Source organism: Petromyzon marinus, chromosome 34, assembly GCF_048934315.1.
Source record: "Petromyzon marinus isolate PM22_M1 ecotype Great Lakes invasive population chromosome 34, UKy_Petmar_22M1.pri1.0, whole genome shotgun sequence".
Taxonomy (NCBI): Eukaryota; Metazoa; Chordata; class Hyperoartia; order Petromyzontiformes; family Petromyzontidae; genus Petromyzon; species Petromyzon marinus.
The window spans coordinates 12,957,252-12,972,248 of NC_133700.1; the positions used below are offsets into that span (position 1 = coordinate 12,957,252).

General features: G+C 40.1%; 1 protein-coding gene across 1 annotated transcript in view; it reads right to left on the reverse strand.

Moving 5' to 3' along the window:
* Window positions 1-14,997, reverse strand: part of ITGA9 (integrin subunit alpha 9) — an 83,812-nt gene that overhangs the window by 18,000 nt on the left and 50,815 nt on the right. Inside the window, exon 19 of the mRNA XM_032965788.2 lies at window positions 2,128-2,229. Coding sequence (XP_032821679.2) covers window positions 2,128-2,229 — 102 coding nt within the window. The remainder of the gene's footprint in view (window positions 1-2,127; window positions 2,230-14,997) is intronic.

A 14,997-nucleotide genomic window follows, 5' to 3' on the forward strand; every position in this document is an offset into this window, starting at 1 on the left:
TGACAGATTTGACGTCACAGCTCACTTGCCGTGCAAAAAATAAATGCATTATTGAGCTCCCGCCCCCCCCCCCCAAAAAAAAAAACTAAAGTGTATTTTTATAATTTTTGCATGGTATACAGTCTGGAAAGTATCCACATGGCAAATTACAAGTTTGTTGCATGTCGGGAAGTACGCTAAACATTTTGAACAGACACACATATTAACAACTTTGCCTTTTATATATATGGAGATAAGGTTTTCAAAGATTGGAAAATAAATTAAACTGATAACTCTCGACTGCCTCATGGCAAGTTACAATTCAACGATTCACGGATTAACGTCCTGAGGTGTGTTTCAGTTTTTTTTTTCAGTTTCATTTATTTGGTATAGCCCTGTGAGCCATTCGGCTCTTGAATCGGGTGCAACCGCAACAAACATGGTGCATTCATCGCATTGCGGGAATCAATCTTTTTCAATTGATTCATTCGCAACTCTTCCGCCACTAGAGATGATTCCACATGCAACACGAGGTAAATAGCAATCAATTATTGGATCTAATGGCAACCCCGGGTCGTGACAATTGAATCATGTGGGGAAGGGGCTGGGGGAAGAGGGGGGGCATTACAAACCCGCAGAGCTGCACCACCAAGTCAGAGAGTGGCAGTGGCTCAGGGTCAGGCTGGAGTTCATGGCGAACACGACGTGTTCATGAAACATGAGTCCCCTCGGGAGCCGTGTGTGAGTGTGTGTGGGGAGTGGTGGTGCAACGGTGAGCGTGCAATGCTACGAACCTGGCGACCCGAGTTAAATTTTCGCTCACGGCCAACACCGGTGACAATTATCTGAACCGGTTCTGTACCTCCCCTAGGTCGACTCAGCCTCAAAATTAGTACCTGGTGTAGTGTATAAACATTGCCACTAGGGAGACAAAGGCGGCCGGGGATGGTGCTGGCTACTCACCCCCTCATAGGTGCATGCTAACACAACTTGCCCCAACAGAACTTGCCCCAACAATCTGTGAAGGCTATACGGGGGAGCTTTCTAGCTTTGTTTGAGTGTGTGTGTGTGTTGAGTGTGAGTGGGGAGGGAATATGACAGAATGAGAGGTGATTGAACGGCCGGTGACCTCCTGCCTTGACTAAAGGTAGGTAAAGGTGCAGCCCTGCAATATCTTGCTTGAGCCGATGCTGATGGAAGATCTCCCAAGAGAGGAAATTCAAGGAGTACCCACACTTTATATTTCACCCCACCAAACGTGACTTGCTGATCAACTGTGGCTGTACCCACTCACACTGCTGGATGGACAAAGCCCAGGGAGTTGACTTAAGAAACTTGCACCATCGTTTCCACCGTGGGGCTGGGCAATCGAACTGAACCGGGACCACCTCTGGACTGCGAGCCCTGCACGCCGACCGGGACACCGGGATGGCAGCGTCCCCCTCGCCTTGGGGAGAACGGTGAAAGCAGGAGCCGGCGCACGCGGAGCACCGTGGTGGCGCCGATGTCACCGTGCCACAGCCCAGCCCTGGCGAGGCGTGGGGGACGAGCGCATGGGACGGCCGTCTCGGTTTTAAACTTTTTTGTGGTATTTTCACGACCTAAATCTCACGGCTTTTGAGATATTAGATGCAAACTCGCGGAGCCCCCGCTCTGAGAAGGCAGTCGATCACATTTCGTTTTCTTGTCGGGGGTCCTCAGCCGAACGATCCTTCGCTGGATGCCTTCAAGGGATCGACACAAACGCCGGGGCGTCACGGTGGCGCGATGTTAACTATCTCGCCTGGTATGCAGGAGGTCGTGAGTTTGAGCCTGACCCTGACACCCGTATATTCGGAGTTTGCACGTTCTCCCCGTGGTCGTGTGAATTTTTCTCCGAGTCCTCCAGTTTTTTCCTCCACATTTAGAATCAACATCATGCGTTGATTTGGCTGTAATACATTTCCACACGATAAGCAACTTCGTTGAACTATCATTTGTGGCCAAGTCGCTTTTGAAAAAAAGCTACATATCTCAGTGGACTTTACCTGATTAAATAAAAAAAAATCCTCCACAGCACTCGCTCGCGCGTCTGGTGCCCGTCGGGAGTTTGGAAAACTCCCTGACTCGGGAGTGACCCCCACGTGCGCGCGAGGGGTGGGCAGTCACCTTGGTGCGCGCCTTCATGCAGGGGAACCTGATGCTGCACTTGAGAGAGTTTATCGGCTGATCCTCCTCCTGCTTCAGCTCACAGTTGACAGATTTCTCCTCCTGCGAGACACAAGGCAGACGATGCGGATTCACTTCATGACCACCACACTCGTTCTTAAGACGCGCGGCCGTGAGCGTCCTAGATCAAACCTAGCGGCGGTGGCAATGGCGGCACCAAACACCGACCCTCGAGGCTTTGTTAGGTGGGCAGCACAGCGGAAGTGTAGCAAAATCAATCATTGTACTGTACTTCTATGTCCCACACCAATGCTCTTTCTGCCTTTGCCGAACCCGCACTGACCAGCGCTGTGAACTATGGTCAAATAACCCCCCCGTGTGCACCATGGCGTGGAGAAGCCCTCACTCCTCATCCAGCAGTGGATTGACACAAAATGGCTGCACTTGTGCCCAGCTGTGACACAGCCACTCTCCAACAACGATCGCATGCTGCCGCCCCCTCTCTGCATTTCCTCCTGCAGCGAGTCCCTGCTTCTTGTCTCTCTTGCTGCTGCAGCTGCTGCTATTATCATCACAATTGTACGACGATAACCTGGCCCAATCGAGTATCAAAACAAACACTAGCAGCAAAACACTGGCCAAAAAAACCATGTCCCCTTTAAGTGCCGAACGTTGGATATTTTGAGAAGGATAATTCACCGACTAGGTCTGTTCACATCAAAGTTGCCGAGAAGGCTGCCAGCGGCTTGACGGGTGCGGCGGGCAGCAGCGGGACCATGTGGTTTACGTGCTTGGTAAGGATGCGCGATTAGTGGACAACTGAGAAGACGTTTGGGTAAACAGGGATTTTAATGTGGGTGTATGCACACCGCAGTCAGTCGGTGGGTGAGTGCAGGACAACCTCAACCGCCGCAGCAGCCACTGATGGATTTCATGTGAAGGACGCATCATTATCAATGGACAGACAAGACGGACACACGAACGGATGAACAGATGGACGGAGCAACACATGGATAGACAGACGAACGAATTAAAGAACAGATGGACGGACGGATGGACGGACGGATGGACAGAGCGCAAGGGCCCATTGCACAACAATGACCGGCGAACCCCTCAACAGAAGCAATCATTTCGGACAGTAAAATGTTTAAATTTGTTGCAACATATCGCTGACCTCTCAAATCTAACAAGTAAAACACTAAATTTTGATTTAAAGCTTTCGTGACTGCAGTAATTCATATTCTTAGTTTTTTCGGTAAAGTCACGTTGAAGAGAAACAACAAAATAACAAGTAAAACATTGACAAGTAAAACACTAACAAGTAAAACACTAACAAGTAAAACACTAACAAGTAAAACACTAACAAGTAAAACATTGACAAGTAAAACACTAACAAGTAAAACACTGACAAGTAAAACACTGACAAGTCAAACACTAACAAGTAAAACACTAACAAATAAAACACTAACAAGTAAAACACTAACAAGTAAAACACTGACAAGTAAAACACTAACAAGTAAAACACTAACAAGTAAAACACTAACAAGTAAAACACTGACAAGTAAAACACTTCTTTGGTTCTTTCAGTAAAGTCACGTAAAATGAGAATAAAATAATAAAATAAAATTAGAATAAAATAATAAAATAACACAATAAAATTCTCACGACGTTTCGGCCACAACACAAGTGGCCTTCTTCAGGTGAAAGGAACAAACCTGTCGGGACGATAGAGCTTCATTGAAGCTCAATGAGTCACTCTGTCTACAGGAAAGCTACCCATATGGATGCTTATCTGAAACCGGATTCCCACCACCATCCATCACAGATGAATTCTCTCATCAAGACTCTGCACCATAGAGCCCAATGCATATCCGACCAGGAACACATAGGCAGTGAACTCAAGCACGTACACCAAGCTCTTAAGACTAATGATTACTCCGACTATACAATCCGCAAAGCTATCACTCAAACCATGAAGAAGGACCCTCTTGAGGAGCCTTTCAAAACCATAACTTTACCCTACATTGCGGGGATCACAAAAAAAGATCTCCAAAATCTTGAATAAGCACAAGATCCAGGTCCGTTTCAACACATTACATACAATCCGTGATCTGGTTCCGTCTGTAAAAGATGTGATTTCTGACATACAGTACCATGGTGTCTACAAACTAAGTTGCCTCTGTGGTAGTAGTTACATTGGAGAAACCAAACGACATGTCTCGGACCGCATTCGTGAACACAAAGCAGACCTTAAACACGGTAGGACCAACACCTCGGCTGTGGCAGATCATTGTTCTAATTCAGTAGGCTCACATGCCATTGACTTTTCCAAGACAGAGGTTCTTTGCAAGCCATCTGGCTTCCATGAGAGATTCGTTCATGAGGCTATCCACATATACAAGCACAGAGACAATTTCAACCGAGAAGATGGATTATATCTTAGCAATCATTGGAAAGATTTGATAAACCATTTCAGTTCTTAATTGATTGTTCACGCTTACAGTGGCTTTCAGACAGCATACATTATAAAAAATTTCGTTTCTCCCCCCTCCTCTTTTCAGAATATAGATGGACTAGTCCTGGGTAAACTGCCAAATCGCTGCGCGTGACGCTAACGTTTTTTATAAATAAATAAATGCGCCGTTTAAAAATAAATTTATGCAAACCAACACACCTGAAGATGACCGTTTGAGTTATGGTCGAAACGTCGTGAGAATTTTTTATTGTTTTATATATATTTTATTATTTTGTTGTTTCTCTTCAACGTGACTTTACCGAAAAAACTAAGAATATGAATTACTGCAGTCACGAAAGCTTTAAATCAAAATTTAATCGCCTCTACGGGGAGGGTTTTCACATAACTTTAAGATCCTTCAACAAACTCCGGGATAAGAAAGCTCAGCTGATCGAGTCTCTCACCTTCCTGAAGAGATGCCGCGACTCTGGGGTAATACCAATCGCATTTACACTGACCTCTGCTGCTGTAACTTCTTCTAATGCGAAACGAATTCTTTTCAAAACTAGCTTAGCTCTTATCTCAGAAAAAATCAAACTTATACGCACAGAACTAGATCAGTTAGACAAGACACTCTACAAATCACACTTATCATTGACGGCAATAATGACCACATCGGATTGGGAACATGTAGACAATATGACTGCCTCTTCAGCTGTTACTATGTCGACCAAATGTAAGGAAAACCTGATTTCCAAATTTAACCTCCTCTTCAACAAAAGACCGGACCCACACACCAAAAAGTTAGACGTTAATAAAGTCGTAATTAATCGCAGTAACAGTTCTATTTCCGATGGTCTGAAATCCGTTTTAGCTAAAGGTCTAAACTTTGCAGTCACACCTAAACACATACCAGTTAATGATATAATTGCCCAAGTAGACGTTGCTCTCAGGGGCCTGGGTCACATCGCTGCAGACGTAGCAAGATCTGAAATCGCTGCAACCCTCAAAAATGCTAAGATGCCAGCTAGCAACCTCAGCAAAGATGAGCGTTTTGAATTATATAAATTAAAAAAGAGGAATGATATTGTAGTCCTCTCAGCTGACAAAGGCAATGCTACTGTCATCATGGATAAAATAGAATACAACAACAAAATTAAAGAATTACTCGACGATGGTAGTTATACAAAAATAAAAAGAGATCCCACCAACAGCCTCGTCACACAAACCAACAAAATAATTTCTGATTCAACCGCATTAATTGATCAATCTAAACAGTTTTCGTTGAAACCTTCTGCTGCCAGGCCACCAAGATTATACGGCTTACCAAAAATACATAAAGTAGATACACCTCTTCGTCCCATAGTCTCTACTATCAGCTCCCCCACCTACAAACTAGCTCGTTTTTTGTCTGAAATCCTGCGTCCTTTCACTGGAAAGACCACCTCTGCGGTACAAAATTCTACTCACCTGGTATCGACAATCAAGGGTATTTCCCTGTCCCCAGACGACCTGCTTGTCAGTTTTGATGTAGTTTCCTTATTCACCAAGGTTCCTGTACCTGACACCATTGCAATCATTGAAGACTTGGTTCATCAAGGACTAAACACTGAGGTACCCCCCCTGGTGAGACACTGTTTAACCAATACATACTTCACTTGGAATGTAACTTTCTACAAACAAACTGAGGGCACCCCAATGGGCTCCCCCCTTTCTCCAGTTATAGCTAACATTTTCATGGAGAAATTTGAGACTGACGCCATCCAGACTGCCACTCTGCGCCCAACCTTATGGAAGAGGTACGTGGACGACACTTTTGTCATCTGGCCACATGGCCGGCCTGCTCTAGACCAATTCTTCGACCACATCAATTCCATACACCCAGCCATCAGATTTACCATGGAAGTCGAAATAGATGGCAAGATACCTTTTTTGGATGTCCTAATTAAAAAGAGACCTGATGGTTCAATGAGCCACTCTGTCTACAGGAAAGCTACCCATACGGATGCTTATCTGAAACCGGATTCCCACCACCATCCATCACAGAAGAATTCTCTCATCAAGACTCTGTATCATAGAGCCCAATGCATATCCGACCAGGAACACATAAGCAGTGAACTCAAGCACGTACACCAAGCTCTTAGGGCTAATGGTTACTCCGACTATACAATCCGCAAAGCTATCACTCAAACCATGAAGAAGAACCCTCTTGAGGAGCCTTTCAAAACCATCACTTTACCCTACATTGCTGGGATCACAAAAAAGATCTCCAAAATCTTGAATAAACACAAGATCCAGGTCCGTTTCAACACATTACATAAAATCCGTGATCTGGTTCCGTCTGCAAAAGATGTGATTCCCGACATACAACACTAACAAGTAAACACTGACAAGTAAAACACTGACAAGTAAAACACTAACCAGTAAACTAACAAGTAAAACACTACCAAGTAAAACACTAACAAGTAAACACTGACAAGTAAAACACTGACAAGTAAAACACTAACCAGTAAACTAACAAGTAAAACACTACCAAGTAAAACACTAACAAGTAAAACACTAACAAGTAAAACACTAACAAGTAAAACACTAACAAGTAAAACACTACCAAGTAAAACACTAACAAGTAAAACACTACCAAGTAAAACACTAACAAGTAAAACACTAACAAGTAAAACACTAACAGGTAAAACACTAACAAGTAAAACACTGACAAGTAAAACACTAACAAGTAAAACACTAACAAGTAAAACACTAACAAGTAAAACACTAACAAGTAAAACACTAACAAGTAAACTAACAAGTAAAACACTAACAAGTAAAACACTGACAAGTAAAACACTAACAAGTAAAACACTAACAAGTAAAATACTGACAAGTAAAACACTAACAAGTAAAACACTAACAAGTAAAACACTAACAAGTAAAACACTAACAAGTAAACACTGACAAGTAAAACACTGACCAGTAAACTAACAAGTAAAACACTACCAAGTAAAACACTACCAAGTAAAACACTAACAAGTAAAACACTACCAAGTAAAACACTACCAAGTAAAACACTAACAAGTAAAACACTAACAAGTAAAACACTAACAAGTAACACACTAACAAGTAAAACACTAACAATTAAAATACTAACAAGATAAAACACTAACAAGTAAAACACTAACAAGTAAAATACTAACAGGTAAAACACTAACAAGTAAAACACTGACAAGTAAAACACTAACAAGTAAAATACTAACAAGTAAAACACTAACAAGTAAAACACTAACAAGTAAAACACTAACAAGTAAAACACTAACAAGTAAACTAACAAGTAAAACACTGACAAGTAAAACACTGACAAGTAAAACACTAACAAGTAAAACACTAACAAGTAAAACACTAACAAGTAAAACACTAACAAGAAAAACACTAACAAGTAAAACACTAACAAGTAAAACACTAACAAGTAAACTAACAAGTAAAACACTAACAAGTAAAACACTAACAAGTAAACACTAACAAGTAAACACTGACAAGTAAAACACTGACAAGTAAAACACTAACAAGTAAAACACTAACAAGTAAAACACTAACAATTAAAACACTAACAAGTAAAACACTGACAAGTAAAACACTAACAAGTAAAACACTAACAAGTAAAACACTAACAAGTAAAACACTGACAAGAAAAAACACTGACAAGTAAAACACTGACAAGTAAAACACTAACAAGTAAAACACTAACAAGTAAAACACTAACAAGTAAAACACTAACAAGTAAAACACTAACAAGTAAACTAGCAAGTAAAACACTAACAAGTAAAACACTGACAAGTAAAACACTAACAAGTAAAACACTAACAAGTAAAACACTAACAAGTAAAACACTAACAAGTAAAACACTAACAAGTAAACACTGACAAGTAAAACACTGACAAGTAAAACACTAACAAGTAAAACACTAACAAGTAAAACACTAACAAGCAAAACACTGACAAGTAAAACACTAACAAGTAAAACACTAACAGGTAAAACACTAACAAGTAAACTAACAAGTAAAACACTAACAAGTAAAACACTAACAAGTAAAACACTAACAAGTAAAACACTGACAAGTAAAACACTAACAAGTAAGTAAAACCAACCGGCTACCATGAGAGATTCGTTCATGAGGCCATTCACATATACAAGCACAGAGACAATTTCAACCGAGAAGATGGATTCAGGCTTAGTAACCACTGGAAAGATGTTTTAAATCATTTCTGTTCTTAATTAATTGTATTTTTACGATGACCTTCAGACCGCAGCTCTTTCGCCAGCATTGCCTCTTAATACCTCTCACACCACGGTTAATGGTATAGTTTTACAACATGGAGCATACTAGGGCCTCGCAGCTGTCTCTCTCCCCCTCCTCTGTTCCGACCATGGACGAACTCGTCCGTCTGAACGGGGCCCGTAGCTATCCATGGTGCTGAAATTTGAGGGTAAGAATCCACCCATTTTTTCGCCATATAGCATTGTTATATATAACGACTTATTGTTGGTAGCTTAGCTGATTGGAGAATATAGAGTTTATTGATAACATGAAGATAATTTATATTTTAGTTTTTATTGGTTCACTATATAGTACTGTGAATAGCTCAGATGTGTAGTAATTTCTGTGACCAGTCACTAGCTAATCACTCAGTTGTTTCAATGCTGGATTCGCCTAGTTATTTCAATGCTAAATTCTCATGTTTGATTTGTACTAAGGGCCTCGGTGAATGTGTATGCTCTGACTTTAACGTAGCTATTTCTGCAGCAGGTACAAGCTCTATTTCTGCAGCAGGTACAAGCTAATCACTCAGCTATCTCAATGCTAAATTCTATGCTAATTCCATTGTCAAGGGGTGCCTCTGCGGATGTGCATGCCTTAACTTAGCTATTTCAATGCTAAATTCTATTCTAATTCCTTTAACAATGGGTGCCTCTGCGGGTGTGTATGCTTTAACTTTTAACATAGCTATTTCTGTGACCAGTCACAAGCTAATCATTCAGCCATTTCAATGCTAAATTATATGCTAATTCCTTTGTCAAGGCGCTTTGTTCCTCTCACACAGCTTAAAGGCCGTATCTGAACGTGGCTCTTTCACTCCAGCGCTGTCCTACCAGACAGTCTCGTCCCCTTCACCTGATGAAGGCCGCTTGTGTTGTGGCCGAAACGTCGTGAGAATATTATTGTGTTATTTCATTTTATCAATTTATTATTTTATTATCATTCTACGTGACTTTACCGAAAGAACCAAAGAAGATGAATCATTGCAGTCACGAAAGCTTTAAATCGAAATTTAACCGCCTCTACGGGGAGGGATTCCACACATCCTTAAGAGCATTCAACAGACTTCGGGATAAGAAGGCTCAACTAATCGAGTCTCTCATCTTTCTGAAGAGATGCCGCAACTCTAAGGTAATACCAACCGCATTTACACTAACCTCTGCTGCTGTAACTTCTTCTAATGCGAAACGAATTCTTTTCAAAACTAGCTTAGCTCTTATCTCAGAAAAAATCAAACTTATACGCACAGAACTAGATCAGTTAGACAAGACACTCTACAAATCACACTTATCATTGACGGCAATAATGACCACATCGGATTGGGAACATGTAGACAATATGACTGCCTCTTCAGCTGTTACTATGTCGACCAAATGTAAGGAAAACCTGATTTCCAAATTTAACCTCCTCTTCAACAAAAGACCGGACCCACACACCAAAAAGTTAGACGTTAATAAAGTCGTAATTAATCGCAGTAACAGTTCTATTTCCGATGGTCTGAAATCCGTTTTAGCTAAAGGTCTAAACTTTGCAGTCACACCTAAACACATACCAGTTAATGATATAATTGCCCAAGTAGACGTTGCTCTCAGGGGCCTGGGTCACATCGCTGCAGACGTAGCAAGATCTGAAATCGCTGCAACCCTCAAAAATGCTAAGATGCCAGCTAGCAACCTCAGCAAAGATGAGCGTTTTGAATTATATAAATTAAAAAAGAGGAATGATATTGTAGTCCTCTCAGCTGACAAAGGCAATGCTACTGTCATCATGGATAAAATAGAATACAACAACAAAATTAAAGAATTACTCGACGATGGTAGTTATACAAAAATAAAAAGAGATCCCACCAACAGCCTCGTCACACAAACCAACAAAATAATTTCTGATTCAACCGCATTAATTGATCAATCTAAACAGTTTTCGTTGAAACCTTCTGCTGCCAGGCCACCAAGATTATACGGCTTACCAAAAATACATAAAGTAGATACACCTCTTCGTCCCATAGTCTCTACTATCAGCTCCCCCACCTACAAACTAGCTCGTTTTTTGTCTGAAATCCTGCGTCCTTTCACTGGAAAGACCACCTCTGCGGTACAAAATTCTACTCACCTGGTATCGACAATCAAGGGTATTTCCCTGTCCCCAGACGACCTGCTTGTCAGTTTTGATGTAGTTTCCTTATTCACCAAGGTTCCTGTACCTGACACCATTGCAATCATTGAAGACTTGGTTCATCAAGGACTAAACACTGAGGTACCCCCCCTGGTGAGACACTGTTTAACCAATACATACTTCACTTGGAATGTAACTTTCTACAAACAAACTGAGGGCACCCCAATGGGCTCCCCCCTTTCTCCAGTTATAGCTAACATTTTCATGGAGAAATTTGAGACTGACGCCATCCAGACTGCCACTCTGCGCCCAACCTTATGGAAGAGGTACGTGGACGACACTTTTGTCATCTGGCCACATGGCCGGCCTGCTCTAGACCAATTCTTCGACCACATCAATTCCATACACCCAGCCATCAGATTTACCATGGAAGTCGAAATAGATGGCAAGATACCTTTTTTGGATGTCCTAATTAAAAAGAGACCTGATGGTTCAATGAGCCACTCTGTCTACAGGAAAGCTACCCATACGGATGCTTATCTGAAACCGGATTCCCACCACCATCCATCACAGAAGAATTCTCTCATCAAGACTCTGTATCATAGAGCCCAATGCATATCCGACCAGGAACACATAAGCAGTGAACTCAAGCACGTACACCAAGCTCTTAGGGCTAATGGTTACTCCGACTATACAATCCGCAAAGCTATCACTCAAACCATGAAGAAGAACCCTCTTGAGGAGCCTTTCAAAACCATCACTTTACCCTACATTGCTGGGATCACAAAAAAGATCTCCAAAATCCTGAATAAACACAAGATCCAGGTCCGTTTCAACACATTACATAAAATCCGTGATCTGGTTCCGTCTGCAAAAGATGTGATTCCCGACATACAACACTAACAAGTAAACACTGACAAGTAAAACACTGACAAGTAAAACACTAACCAGTAAACTAACAAGTAAAACACTACCAAGTAAAACACTAACAAGTAAACACTGACAAGTAAAACACTGACAAGTAAAACACTAACCAGTAAACTAACAAGTAAAACACTACCAAGTAAAACACTAACAAGTAAAACACTAACAAGTAAAACACTAACAAGTAAAACACTAACAAGTAAAACACTACCAAGTAAAACACTAACAAGTAAAACACTACCAAGTAAAACACTAACAAGTAAAACACTAACAAGTAAAACACTAACAGGTAAAACACTAACAAGTAAAACACTGACAAGTAAAACACTAACAAGTAAAACACTAACAAGTAAAACACTAACAAGTAAAACACTAACAAGTAAAACACTAACAAGTAAACTAACAAGTAAAACACTAACAAGTAAAACACTGACAAGTAAAACACTAACAAGTAAAACACTAACAAGTAAAATACTGACAAGTAAAACACTAACAAGTAAAACACTAACAAGTAAAACACTAACAAGTAAAACACTAACAAGTAAACACTGACAAGTAAAACACTGACCAGTAAACTAACAAGTAAAACACTACCAAGTAAAACACTACCAAGTAAAACACTAACAAGTAAAACACTACCAAGTAAAACACTACCAAGTAAAACACTAACAAGTAAAACACTAACAAGTAAAACACTAACAAGTAACACACTAACAAGTAAAACACTAACAATTAAAATACTAACAAGATAAAACACTAACAAGTAAAACACTAACAAGTAAAATACTAACAGGTAAAACACTAACAAGTAAAACACTGACAAGTAAAACACTAACAAGTAAAATACTAACAAGTAAAACACTAACAAGTAAAACACTAACAAGTAAAACACTAACAAGTAAAACACTAACAAGTAAACTAACAAGTAAAACACTGACAAGTAAAACACTAACAAGTAAAACACTAACAAGTAAAACACTAACAAGTAAAACACTAACAAGAAAAACACTAACAAGTAAAACACTAACAAGTAAAACACTAACAAGTAAACTAACAAGTAAAACACTAACAAGTAAAACACTAACAAGTAAACACTAACAAGTAAACACTGACAAGTAAAACACTGACAAGTAAAACACTAACAAGTAAAACACTAACAAGTAAAACACTAACAATTAAAACACTAACAAGTAAAACACTGACAAGTAAAACACTAACAAGTAAAACACTAACAAGTAAAACACTAACAAGTAAAACACTGACAAGAAAAAACACTGACAAGTAAAACACTGACAAGTAAAACACTAACAAGTAAAACACTAACAAGTAAAACACTAACAAGTAAAACACTAACAAGTAAAACACTAACAAGTAAACTAGCAAGTAAAACACTAACAAGTAAAACACTGACAAGTAAAACACTAACAAGTAAAACACTAACAAGTAAAACACTAACAAGTAAAACACTAACAAGTAAAACACTAACAAGTAAACACTGACAAGTAAAACACTGACAAGTAAAACACTAACAAGTAAAACACTAACAAGTAAAACACTAACAAGCAAAACACTGACAAGTAAAACACTAACAAGTAAAACACTAACAGGTAAAACACTAACAAGTAAACTAACAAGTAAAACACTAACAAGTAAAACACTAACAAGTAAAACACTAACAAGTAAAACACTGACAAGTAAAACACTAACAAGTAAGTAAAACCAACCGGCTACCATGAGAGATTCGTTCATGAGGCCATTCACATATACAAGCACAGAGACAATTTCAACCGAGAAGATGGATTCAGGCTTAGTAACCACTGGAAAGATGTTTTAAATCATTTCTGTTCTTAATTAATTGTATTTTTACGATGACCTTCAGACCGCAGCTCTTTCGCCAGCATTGCCTCTTAATACCTCTCACACCACGGTTAATGGTATAGTTTTACAACATGGAGCATACTAGGGCCTCGCAGCTGTCTCTCTCCCCCTCCTCTGTTCCGACCATGGACGAACTCGTCCGTCTGAACGGGGCCCGTAGCTATCCATGGTGCTGAAATTTGAGGGTAAGAATCCACCCATTTTTTCGCCATATAGCATTGTTATATATAACGACTTATTGTTGGTAGCTTAGCTGATTGGAGAATATAGAGTTTATTGATAACATGAAGATAATTTATATTTTAGTTTTTATTGGTTCACTATATAGTACTGTGAATAGCTCAGATGTGTAGTAATTTCTGTGACCAGTCACTAGCTAATCACTCAGTTGTTTCAATGCTGGATTCGCCTAGTTATTTCAATGCTAAATTCTCATGTTTGATTTGTACTAAGGGCCTCGGTGAATGTGTATGCTCTGACTTTAACGTAGCTATTTCTGCAGCAGGTACAAGCTCTATTTCTGCAGCAGGTACAAGCTAATCACTCAGCTATCTCAATGCTAAATTCTATGCTAATTCCATTGTCAAGGGGTGCCTCTGCGGATGTGCATGCCTTAACTTAGCTATTTCAATGCTAAATTCTATTCTAATTCCTTTAACAATGGGTGCCTCTGCGGGTGTGTATGCTTTAACTTTTAACATAGCTATTTCTGTGACCAGTCACAAGCTAATCATTCAGCCATTTCAATGCTAAATTATATGCTAATTCCTTTGTCAAGGCGCTTTGTTCCTCTCACACAGCTTAAAGGCCGTATCTGAACGTGGCTCTTTCACTCCAGCGCTGTCCTACCAGACAGTCTCGTCCCCTTCACCTGATGAAGGCCGCTTGTGTTGTGGCCGAAACGTCGTGAGAATATTATTGTGTTATTTCATTTTATCAATTTATTATTTTATTATCATTCTACGTGACTTTACCGAAAGAACCAAAGAAGATGAATCATTGCAGTCACGAAAGCTTTAAATCGAAATTTAACCGCCTCTACGGGGAGGGATTCCACACATCCTTAAGAGCATTCAACAGACTTCGGGATAAGAAGGCTCAACTAATCGAGTCTCTCATCTTTCTGAAGAGATGCCGCAACTCTAAGGTAATACCAACCGCATTTACACTAACCTCTGCTGTTGCAACTTCTCTC